At 42.7% G+C, this 25,476-nt stretch overlaps 1 protein-coding gene across 1 annotated transcript; it reads right to left on the bottom strand.

Annotated features, from left to right (window-relative positions):
* Positions 1 to 5,676: 5,676 nt before the first annotated feature.
* Positions 5,677 to 23,398, bottom strand: LOC124722686. Its single transcript, XM_047247828.1, has 2 exons — positions 22,882 to 23,398; positions 5,677 to 5,792 (listed from the first exon to the last, which is right to left on the bottom strand). Exons 1-2 carry the CDS (start codon positions 23,381 to 23,383, stop codon positions 5,677 to 5,679), a joined length of 618 nt encoding a protein of 205 aa, XP_047103784.1. The 5' UTR covers positions 23,384 to 23,398.
* Between the last annotated feature and the right edge of the window lie 2,078 nt (positions 23,399 to 25,476).

The following is a 25,476-nucleotide window of genomic DNA, read 5'->3' as shown; positions in this document are numbered from 1 at the left end:
TATTGTTTGGTGTTGCTTACAATTTTCAGTACTGTCAGTGGAGTAATAAGGACTAACAACACTGGAAATCGGAAGCAACAAAAGTTGTTTCTAATCTGAAAAAACAAGAGAAAATCGTGATAAAATGTGACATAGTAACATATTGTAACTTCTGCATAATACATATATTAGATGCATAAAAAGAAACGTGCTTTACATGTCACTGAAGATGCTTCACAAACAAAAAATGCGAAACGCTTGTGGCAAAAAACAAACTTACTTTCATTGAGTTGCATAGACAGATGACACTTCCGTGAACGAAGGCTATAGTTTGACTGCGCAAGTTCGGCAGTGAACAATTGTGGCAGTGTTAGGACGGAAAAAATCGATTGTTAATTGTCTCGAGGCTAAAAGCAGCATAAAAAGCAAAACGAAATCGGTTTTTAAGTGTCCTGGGTCCAAAGGCCGCGTAAAAAGCTAAATGACATCGGTTTATAATTGTCGTGAGACTGGCGCAAGACATGTTCAGTGTTCTCTACATGAAATGTATTCGCAGTTGCGAATATGAACGCCAGTCAGTTGCATGATGGAATTATGCAGTTCTAAAGCAACGACTGCACACTAACCAGCATAGTCCTGCGAAACGGCATCAAGATGGCGAAGACCCGCGCGCAAATTGGAAGAGCCGGCAGCGGTGGTCTAGCGGTTCTAGGCGCTCAGTCCGGAACCGCGCGGCTGCTACGGTCGCAGGTTCGAATCCTGCCTCGGGCACGGATGTGTGTGATGTCCTTAGGTTAGTTAGGTTTAAGTAGTTCTAAGTTCTAGGGGACTGATGACCACAGATGTTAAGTCCCATAGTGCTCCGAGCCATTTAAATCAACTGGAAGAGCGAGCAGCGCCACACCTCCAGGAAGACAGAGTTAAGTGGGCCCTGTCAATGCTGATTTAACGAGCCGTCCGTCGCTGGTTGGCCTCAGTTCGGTCGCAGACGTCGTGACCATCAGTACTGCGTAATAGGAAAACGATACTTAGCCTGCGTTCTGTGAATAGTAATACTGTAGATAAAAGTACTTGCATCTAGGAGGCGCAGGAATCAAGTTTATTTCCGTTTTAGAAATAAAGTGTCGTATTAATTAGAAAGTTGAATGGCAGATCATTTTGGATTCCTGCCACCGGCGATCGCACCGTCTCTCCTTCCTTCTTTGTGCCTGTGCTGACTCCTTCAGTAGCCGACACAGAAGGAATGACAACAATGAAAATTTGTGCAAGGCCGGGACTAGAACCCTTACTTCCTGCTTCTCGCCAACGGTAGCCTTCGGCTTAGGCTATGCGAGCATGACTCAAAGCCAGACCCAAAATTCAATGTCGTCAACAGTATGTCTATAACCTGTACTCGTACGTCCATTATGTACGAGGGTAATCCCAAAAGTAAGGTCTCCTATTTTTTTATAAGTGCATAGACCTGTTTATTTCACAATGGTTTACGTCAGTTTACAGCTTGAACATTTAGCTATTTTTCGAAATAATCACCATTTATGTCGATGCATTTTTGTAGACGCTGTGGCAGTTTTTGTTGCCGATGTCATACCAGCTCGCCGTCATGCTGTTCAGAAAGTTATGAACCTCTTCTTTCACCTCGTCAGCGGAGCTGAATCGCTTTCCGGCCCACTGTTCTTTTAACCTAGGGAACAAGTGATAGTCACTGGGCGCCAAGTCAGGACTATAGGGTGGGTGGGCGATTATGTTCCACTGAAACTGTTGCAGGAGAGCAACGGTTTGCCGAGCGATGTGGGGGCGAGCGTTGTCATGGAGAATGTGTACGCCCTTGCTCAACATTCCTCTTCTCCGGTTCTGAATTGCTCGTTTGAGTTTTTTCAGAGTCTCACAGTACCTGTCAGCTTTAATTGTGGTCCCAGTGGGCATAAAACGGTTGTCATGACTTTACCGGCAGACTGTTTGAATTTCCGCTGCTTTGGCGAAGAAGGATGCCGCCACTGGCGTTATTGTTGCCTGGTCTCAGGTGTAAAGTGGTATGCCCAGGTTTCGTCACCCTTGACAATTGAGTCCAAAAAGTTGTCCTATTCGGTTGCAAGGCGGTGAAGAAATGCGCGGGACCGGCCGGGGTGGCCGAGCGGCTCTAGGCGCTACAGTCTGAAACCGCGCGACCGCTACGGTCGCAGGTTCAAATCCTGCCTGGGCATGGATGTGTGTGATGTCCTTATGTTAGTTAGGTTTAAGTAGTTCTAAGTTCTAGGGGACTGATGACCTCAGAAGTTAAGTCCCATAGTGCTCAAGGCCATTTGAACCAAATGCGCGAGAAGCATCAACTCGTTGCCGCATGTGCTCCTCAGTCAGCATGCGTGGCACTCATCTTGCGCACATCTTCCGGTAGTTCAATGTTTCCGTTAAAATTCTGTGAGCGGTGCTTCGGGAAACCTCAGGAACCAACGTGCAGAGGTCATCCAGGGTGGTCCGCCGATCTTCACGCTTGCTTTGCTCAACCTTCAACACTGTCTCCTCAGAAACTGACGTCTCCGGCTCCTTTGTTCGTCGTGAATTTCGGTCCGACCAGCTGCAAACTCTCTACACCACTCACGAACATTTTTGACATCCATGCACGACTCACCATACACTTCCGTCAATTGGCGATGGATTTCAATCGGCACAGTGCCCTTTGCGTTCAAAAACAGAATAACTGCGCGCAATTCGCACTGGGCAGTAACATCCAACGGGAGCTCCATTCTCAACGACTGCCAAGCCAAGACAGCGCCCCAGCGCGGCGTGCGCATGTTTACACACAGAGCGGGAAGCACTCTTCACGACAGTGTGACCAACTGCCACACAAACAGAGTTCTGTACTTATGATAAAATAGGAGACCTTACTTTTGGGATTACCCTCGTATATTTTCATATAGAGGAGACATTTTACTTAGAAGTCGCTTGACCGGTGTTTGACGATAATTACGAAATTGCGGTGCCTGTGTTATTCCTAATTACGATGCAATGTTCCTTCGGACATGGACGCATGCAGGGAGAATCAGTGATTCTAATAGATACTGTCTTGTAGCTACCTGGAGGAACCACTGGCAAAAAGAATCGAGCACCGGGAGATACATAGCCTCCAGCAAGCCACTGGAGCTAAAGTTTAGTACGATGTAGCACAAACATTAGCTACAGATTTTTCAATCTGCAATAACTCTTTTTGTACATTCGTTACCTCATTTAACGTCAGCAGCTCGTGCTCTTGTGGTTACCGTATCTGACTCTCTACCGTGGGATCCCATGATCGAATCCCGGCCGGCTCTGTGTAAGTGTGTTATCCTCATCATCATTTCGTCTTTATCGACGCTCAAGTCGCCTGAGTGGTGTCAAACTTGTGATCCCGGTTTCGATTCCCGGCGGAGTCAGGGATTTTCTCTGCCTCGTGATGACTGGGTGTTGTGTGATGTCCTTAGGTTAGTTAGGTTTAAGTAGTTCTAATTTCTAGGGGACTGATGACCATAGATGTTAAGTCCCATAGTGCTCAGAGCCATTTGAACCATTTTTCAAACTTGTGCCACGTGCTAAAATGTCTTACAGTACGTACATTTCACCCCATTTAACAATCGTTACATGTCCTACAATCAAGCAATTATAACACCGCCGAAACGAGAATCTGTGTCCTTTTCTGGATCTTAAATTCTTCTGAATAAGTATTAAGCATCGATTATCACAAGAAAAAGCTACATCTGATGGCAATATTTTACGCCACGAAATGCATCCTGTTAGAATAACAATATATCTCACTCGCAAACATTCCTCCTCTGCTATGATATCTTACCCGTCCATCATAAGTTATTACCACTTATCTCATTCTCACACATAAAACTAATTGTTTCGCGTGCCTCGGTTCTCCTCTGGCTGTTGCATAATGTAGATGCTATCAGCGAAACGTTTCACAAAATGAGAAAACTGGACCTACGAGATGGTACGCCATATATAATGTGAAATCTAATTACAGATTTATCATCTTCATACTAACTAAATCTCCGGGAAGTCTTGGGTTGTGTTACATGCCGAGAGGTGGTGTGGATATTTCAAGGAATATTTCTACAGGTCAGTAAACACGGTCGTTAAAAAAATGTTGTACAAAACCGTTCGCTTTGTACTGTATTGATACCAGTTGCATTTTAACAGAATAATAAAATAAAAATAAAAATACTTTTATTTTCTATTAGCTAGCTTTCTAGTCAATGCAGAGTTCGTCTCAGATTGTAGGTATTTCCAGGTGTTTTAAATTTTACGGCAGATGCAGCAAGCTATCGGAATTGTGGCACTGTTGAAAATAGGGTGAATTAAAACAGGGTGGAAATTATTTAAACTGGTAAACTCTGGGAGGCTGCATGACACCAAAACAAACATTTTTCTCTGATGTCATAATACCTGCGAGAATTTATAATCCGGTAGAGCGCGTGATCAGTCTCAGCACTGGTGCAATTGCACATAACATGGGGACGAATCAGGCGAATGTAAGAATCGTCCTTCATGATCAATTGTAAATCCATTTCACTTACAGCGTGTGCACAGCCTGGAACCAGATGATTATCTAGTCAGAGCACAGTTTTTGCAATGGTACCTGGTCCAATGTCAAAGCCACCAGATATTTCTATCCTCTGTTCTGTTTGCAGAAAAAACAACGTTCGGGCTTTACGCGGTCTTCAACATCCACAGTTCTCATGTTTTGTGTAAAGTTAATCCGTATGCCACATTTACTCGCACTCATCGGTGGCAGTTCTGAGTGAGTGTGTGAGCCCGTCTACTCCAACACTGGACTGTTGAAGACTGGAAATTGTATGGAGCGGTTGGACGTGTACGATTATGCAGACAACCACATCAATCCATGGACCCCGCATCTCAGCAGGGGATTGTTCAAGCTGGTAGAGGCTCTGTAGTGGTGTGGGGCGTGTGCAGTTTGAGTGATATGGGGCCCCTGATACGTCTAGATACTACTCTGACAGGTAAAACGCACTCAAGCACCTGTCTGATCACCTGCATCCACTCATGTCTATTATGCATTCCGACGGACTTGGGCAATTCCATGAGAACAATGCGACACCTCTCACGTCCAGAATTGATACAGACTGGCTCCAGGAACACTCTTCTGAGTATAAACACTTCCGATGGCCACCAAAGACCCCAGATATGAACATTATTGGGCATATCTGAGGTGCCTTGCAACGTGCTGTTCGGAAAAGATCTCCACCCCCTCGTAATATTACTGATTTATGGACAGCCCTGCAGGATTCTTGGTGTCAGTTCCCTCCAGCACTACTTCAGATATTAACTGAGTCCATGTCACGTCGTGTAGCGGCACTTCTGCGTGCTCGCGGGGGCCCTACAAGATATTAGTCAGGTGTATCAGTTTCTTTAGCTTTTCATTGCAAAAGGGGTGTAACTTCTAGGCGATTCACACTTTTTGTAAAAATTCGTTACATGTATTAGCGTCTCCCTAACAGCCAATTCTAATTTAATTTTCGTATTGTACTCGTCTTGCTTGCCTTTCCCCGAATGTGTTCGAGTGCAGATAGGCATATGTCTTCGCCGTGACTGCTTTTACCGCTGCGGCAAAGAGCGTAGAGAACTTGCTAGAAGCACGTTGACACTGCCTAAAGACAGTGGCTGGAGGGCTTTTGTGATGTGGGGCGCGCTTTCCGGCTCTTAGATGACAAACTCGGCGGCGGTCTTTGTGGCGGTGTCGCGGGTCGCAGAGCGCAGTCCGCTGCCCTCCCCTGCACTGCCGGGGTCAGGGCCAAGTAGTGCGATCATATTGACCCCTGACACATTCCGCTCACGTCTCCAGCCGGGGGCTCCACGCAACACCGACCGCCTCAAATGTCGCTTCCGTGCCAGGGCGCGCCTTTCCATCGTAACCGGCCTAACACTTAACTTCCCCTTTTCCGAGTTCCTTACACAGCGGCTGACCGAAAGCGAAAGCACCACGGCCATTCTTCCCGAAGTCTAAATTCAGCTGTCTTTCGGTCTTTTGTAATTCCTGAATCAAAAACATTTACAAAATTACCAGATCGACAAAAGGTATAATTTGGTGAGGCTCAGCTCTGGCTTGTAAAACATTTTTAATTCTGCCGTGAACTGACACAGGGTGACAATTGTTGAACTATATTAAATAAAGGCCGGTCGGAGTGGCCGTGCGGTTCTAGGCCCTACGGTCTGGAACCGCGCGACCGCTACGGTCGCAGGTTCGAATCCTGCCTCGGGCATGGATGTGTGTGGTATCCTTAGGTTAGTTAGGTTTAAGTAGTTCTAAGTTCTAGGGGACTGATGACCTCAGAAGTTAAGTCCCATAGTGCTCAGAGCCATTTGAACCAACCTCTTGAACACAGTAAAAAGAAAGTTAAAGTTAATTTGGCAAGAGAATGAGTTAAAGTAAATGATGCTTGCTAAAAATAATTTTCCTATTAAAACTGCTTGTTAATATGTGGTTGCCAACTTCAAAATTAAAAGTACTTAAGACTGAGGCTTATAAAGTTTTGCTTTGTAAATGATCACATTGATGCCTGTTGTAAATCGCAAAAGGTGAGTCAGTATCTTACAAATATGTTAATTTTGTGTCTCACTGTAGTAAAAGTGGAAACTGCAGTTGTGGAAAGTTATATACTCATGCTTGCTGAGCGCTTGTTTCTTTTGGGTATTGAAAGTGCATATTAATAGTGTAATAAGATCCACAGGTTATCCCTTATGCTCATGATAAATAACAATTAATACAAAGACCACTATTTATGAAAACAATAATTTCTTTATTCAAAGGACAGTGAGAAGTAACCTGTTAGTGAATTCCATTTAACTTTCATTCTAAATAGAATAGTATTTAGTTGAGAGATACTTAACCTGTTATCAGTTCATAATTTTGCAGTGAACTACTTTTACAATTTTTTGTCAGCTAGGAAAATGTGTGAAAAGTAATACTGAACCTATGTCCAATTTATGATTATACAATGAATATTAATAGGAATGTTATAAAGGCCATTCAGTCTGAATAAGTCCTGAAAGTAATAGTGTGTATTGTTATCTGTTACATTTATGTAAATAGTTTGTTCTGCTCTAGCTGTTGGTTCTGTCCTTAACGTTAACATATGCAGGTGTCAGAGTTCATTGCACTCGCGTGTGGCAAAGTATAGGTCGTGTTTGTCCGTTAAAGTTACTCATACTTATTTTCTTGAACAAGAATGTCAATAATTCTCTTGCCTAATTAGGCTGGCGACCGTTTTCCTTATTCTTTGAACAGTGTAGATATGTAAAATATTGTTTGATTCTGACTTTCACTTCCGATAAGCCATCTCCGTTAGGTACAACACGGTCAACATAACAAAATCCCTCTCAGAGGGTAACACTGCTCTGTTGCTTTATATCATAATTGCTTTAACAAGATTGTTTTATTTCACGACCTGCTTCCAACTTTAAGGTTATGGTATAGCAGTAGCAGACGGTAGTGTTATAGATTCTCAACTATTGCGAGGATTTAGTTTCCAGAATAGAAGGCGTGTACCACAAAGAAACCTTCCAATATAAATTTGAAGAGTTAGAGTTAATCACTCCAGTTTTTTTTTTTTCGTTTTGTTCGTAGCTTATTAAAAATGAGACTTTGTGAACAGTGCCTCATTTTCTGTACCACGCTGAATTAAATGTTGTGCAAGTGAAAATCATTTTTCCATTTTGGATTTACCCGATGAATGTTGCAATTTCTTCGGAATAATGTCAGCAACAAATCCCATGGTGGAGTATATGTACAGCGATGGAAGAGTAAGAATTCTGAGAGATCTCAACAACGGCCTATACTATGTTCGCGAACTGACACCGCAGATCTGGCTGAGTGCCCTTTTCAGGGCTACGAATATTTTTTTGCAGAGCACAGAGTTGTCCCAAAATATGACGCCATAGGAGATAATAGAGTGAAATTCAGCGAAGTAAACAAGACTTCGCGTTTCAGGTAACTCACGTTTTCATCATCTTCTTAGCAAAACAGGGCGGTCCAAATGAGCAAATCAACAGCTGTGTGTTTTTTGGTGTCCAGCGCCTGGCAAAGCACGATAGAAACGATTGTCATAATGATTTATATAAATGTAAATTTTATCTATAACGATCAATAGTTGTTAACGAGAAAACGGAGTAGAATAAATAGGTAATGCATATCCCGAATGTCAATTCCATTTTTTTTTCAACGAATACAGCGTGTAACGGATATAAGTGCAGGTATTTCTGTTCGTGATTGAAGACGGTGTGCTGAATAGCATTACGTCAGTATTTACGTCGTATGCAGACTAACAATTCCAGCCATTACAAGTTTTTAGGTTGGTTAATAACTCCAAGTACATGTGACAAGAGCAAGTCATAATGCCTATTTTCCCCTGGAAGTAGGTCAGGTGCTCAAATGTGGACGCGTGGACGCTAAACAGTTAGTCTATACTCATGGGTGTTGTCCACTTAGTGGTGCAGTACGACCTAGCAGGAAACATCAGATCGTAAAGTCTAGGAAGAGTTTGTGGGAAGGCTCTTGGACGCTGATAAAAACAACAAGCACATTGATGTGTGTACATATTAAGGTACAACAATATCTGCACTTATACCCGTTACACGCTGTATTTCGACGATGGACCTCGCCGATTACACTGTTTAGCTGGTGTCCGTGCAACGAATACTCACAGTAATTCAACAGCATCTGGCAGAAACAACTGATTCCCTCATAGAAATGATTTGTTGAAAAATGAAATCGAAACTTGGCTCAACATCCGAAAACTTACCGTTTATTGATCCCACCTGTATAGTCTTAGAGAGTCATAACTGGTAATCTCTTTCGTGAGCTTCATGCTAGTGGATCATTAATGCAAACTTGTAAGATTCGAGAGTAAAAACTGTAGGGGAAGATAGAGATGGGAATATATCCAACAAATAATTGAGGAGTTTGGGTTTAAGTGCTACTCTGAGATGAAGAGGCTGGAACAAGAGAGGGAGTCGTCGCTGGCCACATCAAACAAAATGGCTCTGAGCACTATGGGACTTAACATCTGAGGTCATCAGTCCCCAAGACTCAGAACTACTTAAACCTAAATAACCTAAGAACATCACACACATCCATGAACGCGGCTGGATTCGAACCTGCGACCGTAGCAGCAGCGCGGTTCCAGACTGAAGCGCCTAGAACCGCTCGGTCACGGAGACCGGCTCCACATCAAACCAGCCATATGATTGATGAAAACAAACTGGTAAGTGGCCTTAGTTTTGTTCATTGTTTGTGTAGCATGTAATTCTGTTGGAAATCGAGTTCTGCTATATCTTTCTCTGTTATTTCTTTTTTAGGAATTTATTTGTCTTGTTTAGATTCGAGCCACATCACCCACATTTAGAACTAACCAGGAATTCTATACGCTTTGCTGTTACATGCATTACCACACATGTGGTACAATATAACAAGAGTTACTACTGCGGCAATTGGTAGTAGCAGCAATGGACATGTAGGAAGAGGACTGAAACATGAAGGACAGCGGTCTACAAGAAAAAAGACAGGAGAAGGGATAAAGTTAGATGAGTGACAAAAACCAGAGGAAGAGGAAAAGAAGATTAATTTAAGAAGAATTAAACATTTGTTTCACTATTAGAGGAAGAGAAATCTCCATGGCCTTAAATTTTTGGAGAGAACAAATGAGGATGACAAAACCATGTGTTTCAGTTTTCTCATGAACACAGCATGGAGTTGTATCGGGTGGTTATAATTACAATGCAGCTACTCACAGAGGTCATGGCAGCGAAACTTGGTAGGTATGCTAATGCAGTAATGTTGAATCGATATACACTGAAAAACATTGCTTCCAATTTTGGCCATCAGATGCAAATCTGGCGCTATACCATGGCTGTATGAAGGTATGACATCCACGCTGTCAAATGACAAGACATAGCCGTTAATAAAAGATCAACATTAGCTTTCTTCACTTGTTTCGCTTTTTCTGTCCACAACCCGTTCCCAATCCATTACATATGCAAACATTTATAGACGTCTTTGTTGGATTCATAGCTCCGTATTTGCACCTGGTGGTCAAACTTGGAACTACACTACTGACCATTACAATTGCTACACCAAGAAGAAATGCAGATGATAAACAGGTATTCATTGGACAAATATATTATGCTAGAACTGATTTGTGATTACATTTTCACGCAATTTGGGTGCATAGATCCTGAGAAATCAGTACCCCGAACAACCACCTCTGGCCGTAATAACGGCCGTGATACGCCTGGGCATTGAGTCAAACAGAGCTTGGATGGCGTGTACAGGTACAGCTGCCCATGCAGCTTCAACACGATACCACAGTTCATCAAGAATAGTGACCGGCGTATTGTGACGAGCCAGTTGCTCGGCCACCATAGACCAGACGTCTTCAATTGGTGAGAGATCTGGAGAATGTGCTGCCTAGGGCAGCAGTCGAACATTTTCTGTATCCAGAAAGGCCCGTACAGGACCTGCAACACGCGGTCGTGCATTATCCTGCTGAAATGTAGGGTTTCGCAAGGATCGTAACACATCTGAAATGTAACTTCCACTGTTCAAAGTGCTGTCAATGCGAACAAGAGGTGACCGAGACGTGTAACCAATGGCACCCCATACCATCACGCCGGGTGATACGCCGGTATGGCGATGACGCATACACGTTTCCAATGTGCGTTCACCGCAATGTCGCCAAACACGGATGCGACCATCATGATGCTGTAAACAGAACCTGGATTCATCCGAAAAAATGATGTTTTGCCATTTGTGCACCCAGGTTCGTCGTTGAGCACACCATCGCAGGCACTCATGTCTGTGATGCAGCGTCAAGGGTAACCGCAGCCATGGTCTCCGAGCTGATAGTCCATGCTGCTGCAAACGTCGTCGAACTGTTCGTGCAGATGGTTGTTGTCGTGCAAACGTCCCCATCTGTTGACTCAGGGATCGAGACGTGGCTGCACGATCCGTTACAGCCACGCGGATAAGATGCCTGTCATCTCGACTGCTAGTGATACGAGGCCGTTGGGATCCAGCACGGTGTTCCGTATTACCCTCCTGAACCCACCGATTCCATATTCTGCTAAAAGTCATTGGATATCGACCAACGCGAGCAGCAATGTCGCGATACGATAAACCGTAATCGCGATAGGCTACAATCCGACCTTTATCAAAGTTGGAAACGTGATGGTACACATTTCTCTTCCTAACACGAGGTATCACAACAACATTTCACCAGGCAACGCCGGTCAACTGCTGTTTGTGTATGAGAAATCGGTTGGAAACTTTCCTCATGTGAGCAGGTTGTAGGTGTCGCCACCGGCGCCAACCGTGTGTGAATGCTCTGAAAAGCTAATCATTTGCATATCAGAGCATCTTCTTCCTGTCGGTTAAATTTCGCGTCTGTAGCACATCATCTTCGTGGTGTAACAGTTTTAATGGGCAGTAGTGTATTTTTTTCTGTCGTAAATCGGTATTAGCGTATCTACCAATTTTCGGTGCCATATAATAATTACAGCCCACAATGGGCCTCTGTGAGTATCTGCACTGTAATCTAACCATCCGGTTCTCGGCGTAGACTGCAAGGAAGCTGTTTCAGGAGGTGGATGTCATCACTGATTGCGTCTGGGGAGTGTCCAGTGTTCCTTACCTCCATCGGTAAAAACGGAACCCTTATAGCCTCGCTTTGTTGTCCGTATGTCTGTCGGTCCGTCTCTTAATATCCCTTCTTCTCATGAAGGGATAGACGTACCAGTTTGAAATTTACGTCATTTACTAAAGTCCACGGTCCCTTGGCGGTCTAAACATTTTAAGCTTCTAACTAGGGGTCTGCGTCTACTCCATCATCACCGAATTCCGCCAAATTTTTAATGGATGCAAGGTTGGGCCAGAAAGGAAAGTGACTGCAGCGGGAGTAAGAGATGGCCAAGCGTTCATAAAAAATAGCGTTTCTGACGAGGGCCTGGCGCGGCATGGACTATATTCACTGACGGAAGGAAAAATAGCAGCGGCAAGGAGGAGTTGTGCGACATAAACGAATGTCGGTAGACGTTTTTCTACATCTGGAACATGATGTATATTCAGATATCGCCCACTCGTCACTATGAGGATGCAGATCGGGTTTGCTTTAAACATACACTGTAGCGGCCGTGAACGTCAGTAACCTTTGAGCTGGACGTGGAGAGTTGAAGTTAGTCAAGAATGCCTTCAAGGCGACAAAGGTGCCACTGTCAACACTTTACTGAGTTTGAACGAGACAGTGTGGCAGAGCTACGAGAAGCTGGATCTTCTTTCTGGGATACTGCTGAAAGACTTGGCAGGAATGTGGCCACTGTACATGATTGCTAGCAGTGGTGGTCATGGGAATGTACGGTCGCAGGATGACCGGGCTCGAACGGCCACGTGACATTACCGAGAGGGAGGACCATTGTGTTCGGCGTATCACACTGACTCAAAGACCTGTTAAAAATTGGTTACTTCAAGAAAAGCTTAGATCTAGACGTCCTGTAGCGCGCATTCCACTGGCTCCAAACCAACGCCTTTTGTGATTTCAATGGTGTCAAGCGAGAGTTCATTGGGGGGCAGGGTGGAGGTCTGTTATATTTTCTGATGAAGGCTAGTTCTGCCTCGGTGCCGGTAATGGCCGTGTGTTGGTAAAAAGGTGGCCAGTTGAGCGCCTGCAACCAATCTGTCTGCGTACTAGAGATACTGGACCTACACCTACGGTTATGGTCTGGGTGCGATTTCGTATGACAGCGTGAGAACTATCGTGGTTGTCCTAAGTATCGTGACTGCAAATTTGTACGCCAGTCTAGTGCTTCGACCTCTAGTGCTGCCATTCATTAACAGCACTATAGGGGATATTTTCCAACAGGATAACGCTCGCACACATACCGCTGTTATAATCCAACATGATCTACAGACTGTCGAAATGTTGCGTTGGCCTGCTCGATCTCCAGATCTGTCTCCAGTCGAGCACATATGGGACATCACCGGAGGACAACTCCAGCGTCATCTTCAAACAGCATTAACCTTCCCTGTATTGACCGACCAATTGTAACAGGCATGGAACTCTATCGCACAAACTGACATCCGGCATCTTTGCAGCACAGTGCATGCACGTTTGCATGCTTGCATTCAGCATTCTGTCGGTTTCGCTAGTCATTAGTGAACCAGCATTTCATGACTTATCTCGCACTTACATTAACGATTGATCTTGCAATGTTAATCACTTAAATACAATACCTAGACAAGTGTATTCCAGACATTTCATTACTCTACATTAATTACTTTTCGGTGTTACGATATTTTTCCGTCAGTTTATGTTAGCGTAGTTCCTAAGCAGCGGCTGGCACAGAGGAAAGGGTAGAGAACATCGTGAGGGCCTTCGTGGAAATATTACTTTTTATTTTCAGTTTTTAACTGATTTACATTGTAAATAAACTGAAATAAGTCTACATATATTGTATTTATTAATATTTTCATAAAACGGCATAGAAAGCAAAAGAAAAGTGAAATTTGGTATTTCAACTAAATTTCCAGGAAGGGACTGTACGGCGCACACAAGAACTTTGTACATAAAATTAGCTACTTTTATTATATTACAGTTGATGATTTACCCGTGCTGGGGTGATATTCATCGTAAAAACGGAGGAAGCTGTAATTTTCTCGGCATCTTGCACATTTTGTAAACGCAGCAGTTTTAGAATTACATGGTTGTTTCAAAGTTTCTATAGAAAATCAAACTTGATTTACGTTCATAAAAGGTTCTCTCTCATTGCACATTGTGGCAGATAACCACGCTTGACGCATCAGCTCAGTTCGAATATTGGTAAGGGAATGGGCGTAGCACTGTCCCCAACGGCCGATGGGCCGATTTTACCTGCACTGGGAACCTGTTGTTCACTTTTAGCTGCCGAGGGCTGCTCGAAGATCGATATGAAACTAACGGAATACGAAGTGCTGCAAGCTTTAACAACAATCTCTTCTTAGACAGATATTTACAGAGTCCTTGTGAACGCTATAAGTAGCCTACAGTCAAAAAATGGTTCAAATGGCTCTGAGCACTATGGGACTTAACTTCTGAGGTCATCAGTCCGATAGAACTTAGAACTACTTAAACCTAACTAACCTAAGGACATCACACACATCCATGCCCGAGGCAGGATTTGAACCTGCGACCGTAGCGGTCGCGCGGCTCCAGACTGTAGCGCCTAGAACCGCTCGGCCACCCCGGCCGGCGCCTACAGTCCTTTCTTGGAAATTTATTTGCAATTCCAAATTTTCTTTTGTCTTTCCATTTCATTCCTTTTATGAACACATTAATAAATAACACTCTGAGCATTATTTCGGTTTACTTGCAATGTAAGTAACGCAAAAATTGAAAATAAGAAAAAGGTTTTCGCAAAGGGAGTAGCTCTCATGTCTCTCGGGCTACCGTTCTCTATTTTTCATGTTGCGCTATCCGCTGGCTGAAAACTAAAGTAACATAAATATCTCGTGTCTGAACCGACTCGAGCCAAAAATGCTATTGTTTCCTAAACACTTGGCCATCTGGAGCTCACACTTCTGTCACTTTCATTTCGGGCATATACCTCCATACACCATGAATTTGGACGAAATCGTTGATGACGAACAGGTGCGGTCCCTCTGTCACTGTCATCAAAAGATACGACCCCCTGTAAACACCACTTTTTCTCAGGAACGAGTACAGATATCAAGTTGAAATTTATACCAACCACTAAGGTCTACGATACCTTGGCGGAGTACATGATTTAAGCTTCTAAGTCAATACAGTCAAACGATACGGACATATACGTCACATATTTTGGTGCTCGCAAACTCACTCACCAGAGCCTATTGACGAAATATCCACTTAAATGTCGGAAATGGTAGTATGGCGGCGAAGTTCGTGCCTGGAAACCATGCGGTCGTGGGATCGAATGTCGGTCGGACCACTGATTTTTCAGTCTTAGTTTTAATCTAGCCTTCACGTCCCAACAATGTGAGGAGTCGCCAGAAACAACTCGTGTTTCGGATTCCACGTTAGACTGTAGGTTCCCTTTCCACGGTTGGACGACTAGGGTAGGTTAGCGATACGCAAATCGCAGAAGTAGTGTCCAATAGAAAGACTTGTAACAGGCCATTGGGCCACACGAAATGATTATTATTATTATTGTTATTATTATATATATACACAAAATTCTTTCCAAAGGCCCTGTTAAACACACTAGAAGAAAATGCGGACCAGTTAATATGGGAGTACCAGGCAGTGTTTCGCAAAGGTCGATCTTGCAGAGATGGAACTTAGAAACAATTTTGCAGATGAGAAGATGTAGAAATGCTGTGGTAACTTTTGTCGATTTTAAAAAGGCTTACGATTCAGTAGATAGACAATCATTATTCCACACTTTAGAGGAGTTCAGGATTGACAGGAAAACAAGGTCGATTATTCAACAGGCATTAACAGGTACAACCTCCAAAGTTGAATTCATTGGAGAAACATCAGAAGCATTTCATATCCATACTGGTGTTCGCCAAGGAGATGGAATGTCCCTTCTTCTATTTAACATGGTTCTGGAAAAAATTGTGAGGACATGGGAAAAGGAAATAAAAGGAATTCAGCTTGGGATTAAAAAAGAGCAGAGAATCATCGTGAAGTATCTGGCTTTCGCGGACGGTCTTTCCATTCTAACGAACAATAGAGAGGAGGCCAAACTTGCATTGGAAAAACTACACGAAATCTCACAGAAAACTGGGTTACAAATCTCCTAAGAGAAAACACAGTACATGGAAAACAAATCTGTAGATAATCTCCACATTAGTACTCAATACGGGAAAGTGGCACAAGTTGCCCACTTCAGATATCTGGGAGAGATAATCCAACCATCAGGACTGAACTCAATAGCCAATAAAGATAGAATCTCCAGATTACAAAAAGCATATAAGCTCACTTGGAAACACTATAATAAGACATATATTTCTGTCAATGCGAAACTAAGGCATTTCAACACAGTAGTCCCACTAGAAGCAATTTATGCTGCAGAAACTACAGTGATTCATGTTCATAAGAAGATCAGAAGATTGAAAGCAGGAAAGAAAAGTTCTGAGGAAAATATATGGACCAGTGTTTCGGGAAGGAATTTGGATGAAGAGACCATGTAGAGAGATTTACAAAGACATAGAAACAACAACAGATGTTGACTGTGAAATTATTGGTATATCCGAACACTTCTTAAATAAGGAGATAATTCAGAGGCTTCCTTTACCAGGATACAGGTTGTCTGGCAGCTTTTCTAGGAGCTATTTGCGGTGTGGGGGAGTAGCCATGTATGTGAAAAACGGTACCCCATTTGAGTCAATTGATGTTTCAAAGTACTGCACTGAAAAGGTGTTTGAATGTTGTGCAGGTGTGGTTAAATTTAGTGGAGTTAAACTTCTAACTGTTGTTATTTATAGATCCCCAGACTCCGATTTCACAACATTTTTGCTAAAGCTAGAGGAAGTTCTTGGTTCACTTTATAGGAAATACAAGTTAATTATATGTGGTGACTGCAGTATTAATTGTATAAGTGATTGTGCAAGGAAAAGGATGCTGATAGACCTCCTTAATTCATATAATCTTATGCAAACCGTATTCTTTCCAACGAGAGTGCAAGGGAACAGTAGAACAACCATAGACAACATTTTTGTTCATTCCTCATTACTAGAAGGGCATTCTGTTAGCAAAAAAGTGAATGGCATTTCAGATCATGATGCACAAGTTTTAACTCTAAAAGATTTTTGTGCTGCTACACATGTTAAATATAGTTATCAACTTTTTAGGAAAGCTGATCCAGTTGCTGTAGAGGCCCTTGTAAACCTTATCAAGGATCAAGAGTGGCAAGATGTTTATAGTGCTGATACAGTAGACGATAAATATAATGCTTTCCTCAAGACTTTTCTCGTGCTGTTTGAAAATTGCTTTCTGTTAGAACGTTCAAAACAGGGTACTAGCACAAACAGGCAGCCTGGGTGGCTGACTAGAGGGATAAGAATATCCTGTAGAACAAAGTGGCAATTATATCAAAACGTTAGAAACAGTCAAAATCTAATTGCAGCAGCCCATTACAAACAGTATTGTAAGGCAAAAAGTATGTGGTATGCAGATAAAATAGCTAAGTCTCAGGATAAAATTAAAACCATACGGTCAGTCGTAAAGGAAGTGGCTGGTCTGCAGAGACAAGTTGAGGATATAGAATCAGTGAGTAGTGGGAATGTCCGTGTTACTGATAAGTCGCATATATATACAGTATTTAATAACCAGTTTCTGAATATAGCAGGTGAACTAAATAGAAACCTAGTCCCAACAGGGAATCATATGGCGCTCGTAGAAAAAAGTGTTCCGAGACTGTTACCTGAAATGCTCCTCCATGATACTGACAAGAGGGAGATTGACTTAATAATTGAATCACTAAAGACCAAGAACTCTCATGGATATGACGGGGTATCTAGCAGAATACTGAAGTATTGCTCTATGTATGTTAGCCCAGTACTTAGTCATATCTGTAACTTTTCCTTTAGGAGTGGTCGGTTTCCTGACCGATTGAAGTACTCGGTAGTGAAGCCACTTTACAAAAAGGGAGACAGGGATAATGTTGACAATTATAGACCTATTTCTATGCCATCGATATTTGCTAAAGTTATCGAGAAGGTTGTATGTACAAGGTTACTGGAGCATTTAAATTCACATAATTTGCTGTCAAATGTACAGTTTGTTTTAGAAATCGTTTAACAACTGAAAATGCTATATTCTCTTTTCTCTGTGAGGTTTTGGACGGATTATATAAAAGGTTGCGAACGCTAGGTGTTTTCTTTGATTTAACGAAGGCTTTTGACTGTGTTGACCACAAGATATTACTGCAGAAGTTGGACCATTGTGGAGTAAGGGGAGTAGCTTAAAATTGGTTCGCCTCTTACTTTAAGAACAGAAAGCAGAAGGTAATTCTCCGCAATATTGAGAGTGGTAGTGATGTTCAGTCCCAATGGGGCACTGTTAAGTGGGGCGTTCCCCAAGGGTCGGTGCTGGGGCCACTGCTGTTTGTTATTTATATAAATGATATGCCTTCTAGTATTACAGGTGATTCAAAAATATTTCTGTTTGCTGATGACACCAGCTTGGTAGTGAGGGATCTTGAGTGTAATACTGAAACATTATCAAATAATGTAGTTCATGAAATAAGTTCGTGGCTTGTGGAAAATAATTTGATGCTAAATCTCAGTAAGACTCAGTTTTTACAGTTTCCAACTCACAATTCAACAAGAACTGATATTTTGATCAGACAGAATGGGCACATTATAAGCGAGACGGAACAGTTCAAGTTCCTAGGCGTTCGGATAGATAGTAAGCTGTTGTGGAAAGCCCATGTTCAGGATCTTGTACAGAAACTAAATGCTGCTTTATTTACCATTAGAACAGTATCTGAAATAAGTGACAGTTCAACACGAAAAGTAGTCTACTTTGCATATTTTGACACGCTTATGTCATATGGTATTATTTTTTGGGGTAATTCTTCCGATTCAAAAAGGGTATTTTTGGCTCAAAAACGGGCTGTTCGAGCTATATGTGGTGGAAGTTCGAGAACCTCTTGTCGACCCCTATTCAATAGTCTGGGAATTCTGACATTGCCCTCACAATATATATTTTCTTTAATGTCGTTTGTTGTTAGCAATATTAGCTTATTCCCAAGAGATAGCAGCTTTCACTCAGTTAATACTAGGCAGAAATCAAATCTGCATGTGGAATGCACCTCCTTGACTCTTGTGCAGAAAGGAGTGCACTATTCTGCTGCATCCATTTTCAATAAGCTACCACAAGAACTCAAAAATCTTAGCAGTAGCCCAAACGCTTTTAAATCTAAACTGAAGAGTTTCCTCATGGCTCACTCTTTATATTCTGTCGAGGAGCTCCTGGAAGAGCTGAAAAATTAAGCAAATTCCAGTGTCACATTGTTGATTTTCTTTATTTAAACTTACGAATTGTCGCCTGAATACTTTTCTTGTATTTCATTTTATCTGTTTCTACTATCGTGTTATAATTTCATGTATTGACTCGTTCCATGACCATGGAGACTTCACCTTAATTTGGTCCCACAGAACAATAAATAAGTAAATAAATAAATAAATAAATATATAGAAAGAGAAGGATGAAATTTTATGGACATATCAGCAGGACGAATAAACGCAGGCTCACAAGCCAAATCTTTGAGATAGTAAACAAGAGCAAAAACATGACAAAGTGGATCACTGAAACAGAAGAAGATATTAAAGAACTGAGGATCACACAAGACAACATAAACGATAGAGAACTGTTAAGAAATATCATAAAAAACACACACTTAAACAAGAACACACGGAGAACAAACGGGAAAACGATGGTCGGAAGAACGCAAGAGAGGAACGTATGAAGAGAATTTGGGAAGAACGAAGAAAGAAGAAGAAATCATGACTCCTCAAGTTCAATCGCTCTCTTAAATGGGAAAAATCGAAAATAATAATAATAAAATATAATTAAGTTTGTATGGAACGCTCAGCGCGGCACTGGCACTTGTCCTTTTATCTTTTTTATTTTATTTATTTTTTCGTGGGTACAGTTTAGATGCTAGTTAATTAAGCTCTCGTGTTGCGACAGAGATGAGGTGAGAGATTGAGATTTTCACTCTGCAGCGGAGTGTGCGCTGATATGAAACTTCTTGGCAGATTAAAACTGTGTGCCCGACCGAGACTCGAACTCGGGACCTTTGCCTTTCGCGGGCAAGTGTTCAACGAACTGAGCTACCGAAGCAAGACTCACGCCCGGTACTCACAGCTGTACTTCTGCCAGTACCTCGTCTCCTACCTTCCAAACTTTACAGAAGCTCTCCTGCGAACCTTGCGGAACTAGCACTCCTGAAAGAAAGGATATTGCGGAGACATGGCTTAGCCACAGCCTGGGGGATGTTTCCAGAATGAGATTTTCACTCTGCAGCGGAGTGTGCGCTGATATGAAACTGCAAGGTTCGCAGGAGAGCTTCTGTAAAGTTTGGAAGGTAGGAGACGAGGTATTGGCAGAAGTAACGCTGTGAGTACCGGGCGTGAGTCGTGCTTCGGTAGCTCAGTTGGTTGAGCACTTGCCCGCGAAAGGCAAAGGTCCCGAGTTCGAGTCTCGGTCGGGCACACAGTTTTAATCTTCGAGGTGAGAGATATTTGAAATGTGTACTAAGAGACGTGCACACTGAAGTCCAGTGATGTAAACGCTGCGTGTGGTTGTCACGAAACTTTTATAGTCGCCGCTGTCTTAAATCGGCGTATGAGGTACTGTCTTGTCAAACCAATAGTTGGTGAAACGCACTCTGAGAATGAAGCAAGACTTTGAGATCAGCCGGGATGATTATGGGAAACTGCTCTAAGGTAAAGTAACAAGTCGTCGATTGTATTCCTGCAACCAGTCGAACGCTGTGAGTCGGATTTTGCACCGTGTCCTTTCCACGGAATCACAGATGTCCAGTTGACGCGATTTTCCGTTTCGAATCACTTAGTAACCCCGTGACGCTCCCGTATTGCCTAGCAAATCATGAAAAAAGGATTAGTCAAAAAATGCGTAACTTCTCTTTGCAGTGATGGAGAATGAAGAGTTCCACAAGTGAAACGAGCGCGGGACTTGCTGTATGAGCATTCCGGCAGTCGGAGGCGTAGAATTCTTGCGAATCCTTTGGGACTGTGTAAGGGGGGGATGAGGCATGCGCTGAGTCAGCGGGCGCCGGATAAAGGACCGTGACTCTCGGAACGCGCCGGAGACACACAAGTGCTCCACCGAGGGTACACACAAAGCATTCGCGTTTTACAGAGGAGCTCACTGGTATTATAGTCGGTAGCGGCACTTCAAACAGAAGTCCATGCGAACACGACAGTATAATAGTGTTAAATGACTGCTCCCGCGGCTAAGAAGTGTATACATGGCGAGGAGGCGCTCTTTGCCTCCCACCACCGCCGCCGCTTTCACCAGCCAGTCCCTCTGAATAGACTAATCATTATCCTCTAAGTTCATAAAGCGAATGTGATTAGTGATCATGTTTAAAATTATAGGTGGCCGGCGAGCATGCCCAAGGCCAGTGTTGGTGGACTTGTTGTCGGACTAAAGGATTCTAATTGGATATACCGCGAGTTGTTATTGGTCGTGACTGAGCAAGATTGGAAGCGAGCAGGTAGCGAGTGCCATATTCCTTCGGCAGCGCTGCGCTGTAATCATGCGATCTTCATACGGACGCCGGCGAGGGGTCCGGCCGAGACCGATGCCGAAAAACCTAACCGCCCGTCCAGAAGGCGACCGCTGCGGCATTCTCCAAATACTTCCGCCGTCGTCGCAGGCAGCCTTTGAATAGGGAGCTTAGCGCCCACAACAATTCTCTTATTTAAGTTCCAAGCACGTTCTGTGCTAAATCCCACCTATTTGCTAAGCGTTTCCTCTTTTATAGTCTATTTTTGCCCTGATTTCTCTGTACACATATACAGTTAATCGAACCGCGTTTTCAGCAGCGTCCCGTTGAATTTACTTCTTAAGCTGTTGGCACACGGACCGTGCTGTTGAACGTTAACGTTGAGCGTGCCAAGTTCAACATGCTGCTGAACGCGCAGGAACGATGCGACTTGTGCATATGGTACGTGGCCCCCAACGTGGTATACGCGATCGCAGCGCACTCCAGCGGCAGTTGAGGGATGTTTTTAGTTCGCAAATCACACTGTTTACTCAACGGGAGCGTGTAGAATTCCCACGTTAGCTCTATTAAAACGCACATTTCCTCCATCATCCACGAAAAGGAAAGTACCATATCCAATCAATAAGGACACAGGCTTATAAAAGTTCCTCTACAAACAGTGCGGTACAAATTTGGAATACTTCTTCGCATAAGATAAACATAATTTCATCATTCCCACATTTTATTAAAACCCTAAAGTCAGTCTCACTTGATCACTGTTCCCACCCAGTAGCAGAATCTTTGCAACATGTGAATTACGAAGCGTAAAAGAAAAAGAAGCAAAATATCTTTATACAAGTAGCGCAAGCTGTCCTGTAGATTAAGCCATCGAACAAAGTCACCCCTCAAGAAAATGCTTACATAACATCAAATATTATAGTATATACTTATATTAAATTAATAATAAAGTATCAGAACCTAATAAAAACACGAATGTTAAGAAAAAAATTTGGAAGCATCAAGACGCGAACCACCGCCCCGACAAACAACTCCATACAGGACAGTGACACTACTCATTACGCTGTTTCTTTCTTTTTCTTTTTTTCTTTTTTTTTTTAATCGATATGTTTGGTTGTTGCAGACGTCAGGTGACGTCCGTTCAAGTTCGTTTGTTGATCCTTCCACTCAGTTTTTTTCTTGCAGACGCCAACCAGCTCTCTGACCGAACACGCTTTCCTTTTTTTTTTTTTAGGTGCATGCATATATTTCACTCATATTTCAGTCATTTTTGTCATACTTACATGACACTGTCATTTGTTAATCTAAAAAAGCTGCTGCACAACAATTATACTTTCTGTCTCACAGACTATATACATGCAAAACAAAATTTCAGCAGTCCAAGGTACAGCCACTGTTCATATACATATGAACAATTTTTTGCACAGAACAAGTTGGTTTCCAAGATCTGCATTTCAACACTATGATGAGAGGTACAATAAATATACTTTAAGAGGAGACTACTTTCTTTCAGATCTTGCCGAAAAAATTCAGTCAGAGCAATGGTCCTTATTCTACTTTTGGCATGTAAAACAAAATTGTAATAGGTATAACCAAGGAATGTTTCTGTCAATTTCCACATAGAATTTAGCACAACTGTACCAATCTGTTTATTAAGTGCTGACTCATAAATGTCTAATCGTTGTCGATGCAGTTCTGATTCAATCAAATTACGTGTCTCTTGTTTCTTCTTTCTCTTTTGTGTTGTTTCTGGGGAGTCTGGACTGGCTAGTTCTCTTTCCACATTATAATAGACAACAGTAGAATCTTGTTCCTTTATTGCTAATGTTATGCTTTTTGGTGAGGTGTTACGGCACACTTCGTTTTGAATATTTTCAACCCATGCTGGAGAGATGTCTGATGTGATTGACAATAGAATAAATATTTCGTCACTTTCAAAGGATGCAGAATGTTTGCCAGTCAGATAGAAAAAATCATGTAATTCGTTGTAATGATGACGAACGTTCCACAGCTTTTCCACTTCACACAGCTCCATATAAATCTGAAAATCTACTGCAATTTTTTGTTGATTCTGGCATCCACTCTGAATCATTTTCTGCAAGACCGGATGAATTTTTCGGGCAGTCGTTGCCATTGCTTCCATATCTTAGTTGTAATGTTGTTCGAAATCTTTAAATACAGCAATGGTGTATTCTATCCTACATTTTCTTTGTTCCAGAATCAAAATAAATGTTTTTTGGCACCTGAGCCTTTTTTAATCAATTCGACTGTACTTTAAATCACTACACGTGTCAATCGCCTTTTTAGCATCAATTAAACAACCACCCTAAACTCAACACTCACCCAGCACGTGTACAACTGGCTGGGCTACCGTGCCAGCGTTTAAGTAGCCTACTCTCATAATACGCAAGTTACAATAATTCTCATTATTTTATTGGATCGAATCACACAGTTAACAACGGGTTTTCCAGTGATTCTCAATTTTCTGGTGCTCAGAAACGGCACATATACATATAGGCTTGAAATGAATGCCAATAGGGCGCCCCACAATTCTGTACTGAAGGGAGACGGCGTGCGTGTGACGTAGGTAGCGTTGTGCTATCTTATTGGTCAACGCTCAGACGCACGCCCAGAATATCTGACATGCCAGATATCGCTCTGCACGTTCGGAAAGAGTCCCGAACGTGCTATTCCACGCTATGACGTCAGAAACTCGGCACGGTCAACGCTCAACGTTCGGATGCGCGGTCTGTGTGCCAACGGCTTTAGTGCTGTCAAGGTTCAGGGAGTTTCAAGAAGATTCACTTGATTTCATGAATGAAAAGAGAAACTGGGGTTAAATTTGAACTTACTTATAGGACTATAAAGTTTTTATTTTCAAAAGAACCTTTCGATTTTACAATACGAGGGCCGTTCAATAAGTAATGCGATACTTTTTTCTGAAAGCTTGTTGGTTTTATTAAAGATTCATTACATCATATTATTCCCCAATCTTTTGGCTACAAAACCTTATTTGTCGACTTAATCTCTGTTCAAAGCGATGACATTATGCCACCTTACTTCGAGGGCCTGTATGCCCGCATGATACCTCTCTAGTGGTAGACGGCGGAGCCCACGTCTTGCTGCATCCTTCCCACAATTCACATACTGCTTTCCCACTGAGTGTATCCTTCACTGGGCCAAACTGATGATGGAAATCGGAAGGTACGAGATCCGGTCTGTAGGGTGGATTAGGAAGAACAGTCCATTAAAGTTTTGTGTGCTTCTCTCGGGTGCGCAGACGTGTGTGAGGCCTTGCGTTGTCATGGAGAATGAGGAGTTTGTTTGCATTTTTGTGGCGACGAACAAGCTGAATTCGTTTCTTCAGTTTCCCGAGAGTGCGTACAGCCGACCGGCATGCGGGAGATCGAACAGGTCCGTGTGACCTTGTTGAGGTGATGACAAACTTCTCGCCCAAAGATTCACATTTCTTCCGTTCACTATCAGCTCTCTGTAGGCATTCTGCAGGCGCCTATGAATATCTGCGATGCTCTGGTTTTCGCCATTTTGAAGGCTACGTAAAGCGCTGGCACCTATCAGAACTTCGTGAAAGTGCAGGGGCTGAAGCGGGAATATTCCTCGACGTCCCACAACAAATTCTTCATTCTTTCAACCGGAACTGGCCGAAAAAATGTGTTACAGTACTCATTGAACACCCGCCGTAGTACATCTTTTACATACATTCACATTAAACCTTTGGATGCCTTTTTCAATTGCATTTACGATCAGTGTTTACACAGACATTTCACAAATGCTCAACGTGCCTTCAATCGGACACACCACAATCAATCAAATGACAGTCTCACGCGAGTATGTGCTGTTGCTATGCGGCTGTGTACTTCACCCAAAGTTGTTGGAAGAGGAGACGCACAGACGGACTGTTTGAAAAACAATCATAGAAAATGTCACATACCCTGAGATCATGCGACAATGGAGGCCAATGATGCAATGCGAGATTCCTATATGCTTTACGAGCGATCCATCGGTGAGACGGCTAGTTGTTAAGAAATGCTCTTACATGCAGGCGCAAGTGCGATGGTTCTCTGCCTTCTTCAGAAAGAAAATTTCTGCATGTTCTCGTAATTGTGTAAAAGCCAGCTCTTCAACATATCCAGCCATGTGATTCCTATAATCAAGCGAGCAAGTAAGCTGCTGCTGAGAGAACACCACCATCTAACATATTAATTGGCAACTTAT

This window comes from Schistocerca piceifrons, chromosome X, assembly GCF_021461385.2.
Source record: "Schistocerca piceifrons isolate TAMUIC-IGC-003096 chromosome X, iqSchPice1.1, whole genome shotgun sequence".
Taxonomy (NCBI): domain Eukaryota; kingdom Metazoa; phylum Arthropoda; class Insecta; order Orthoptera; family Acrididae; genus Schistocerca; species Schistocerca piceifrons.
This window is presented reverse-complemented; position numbering and strand designations above follow the sequence as displayed.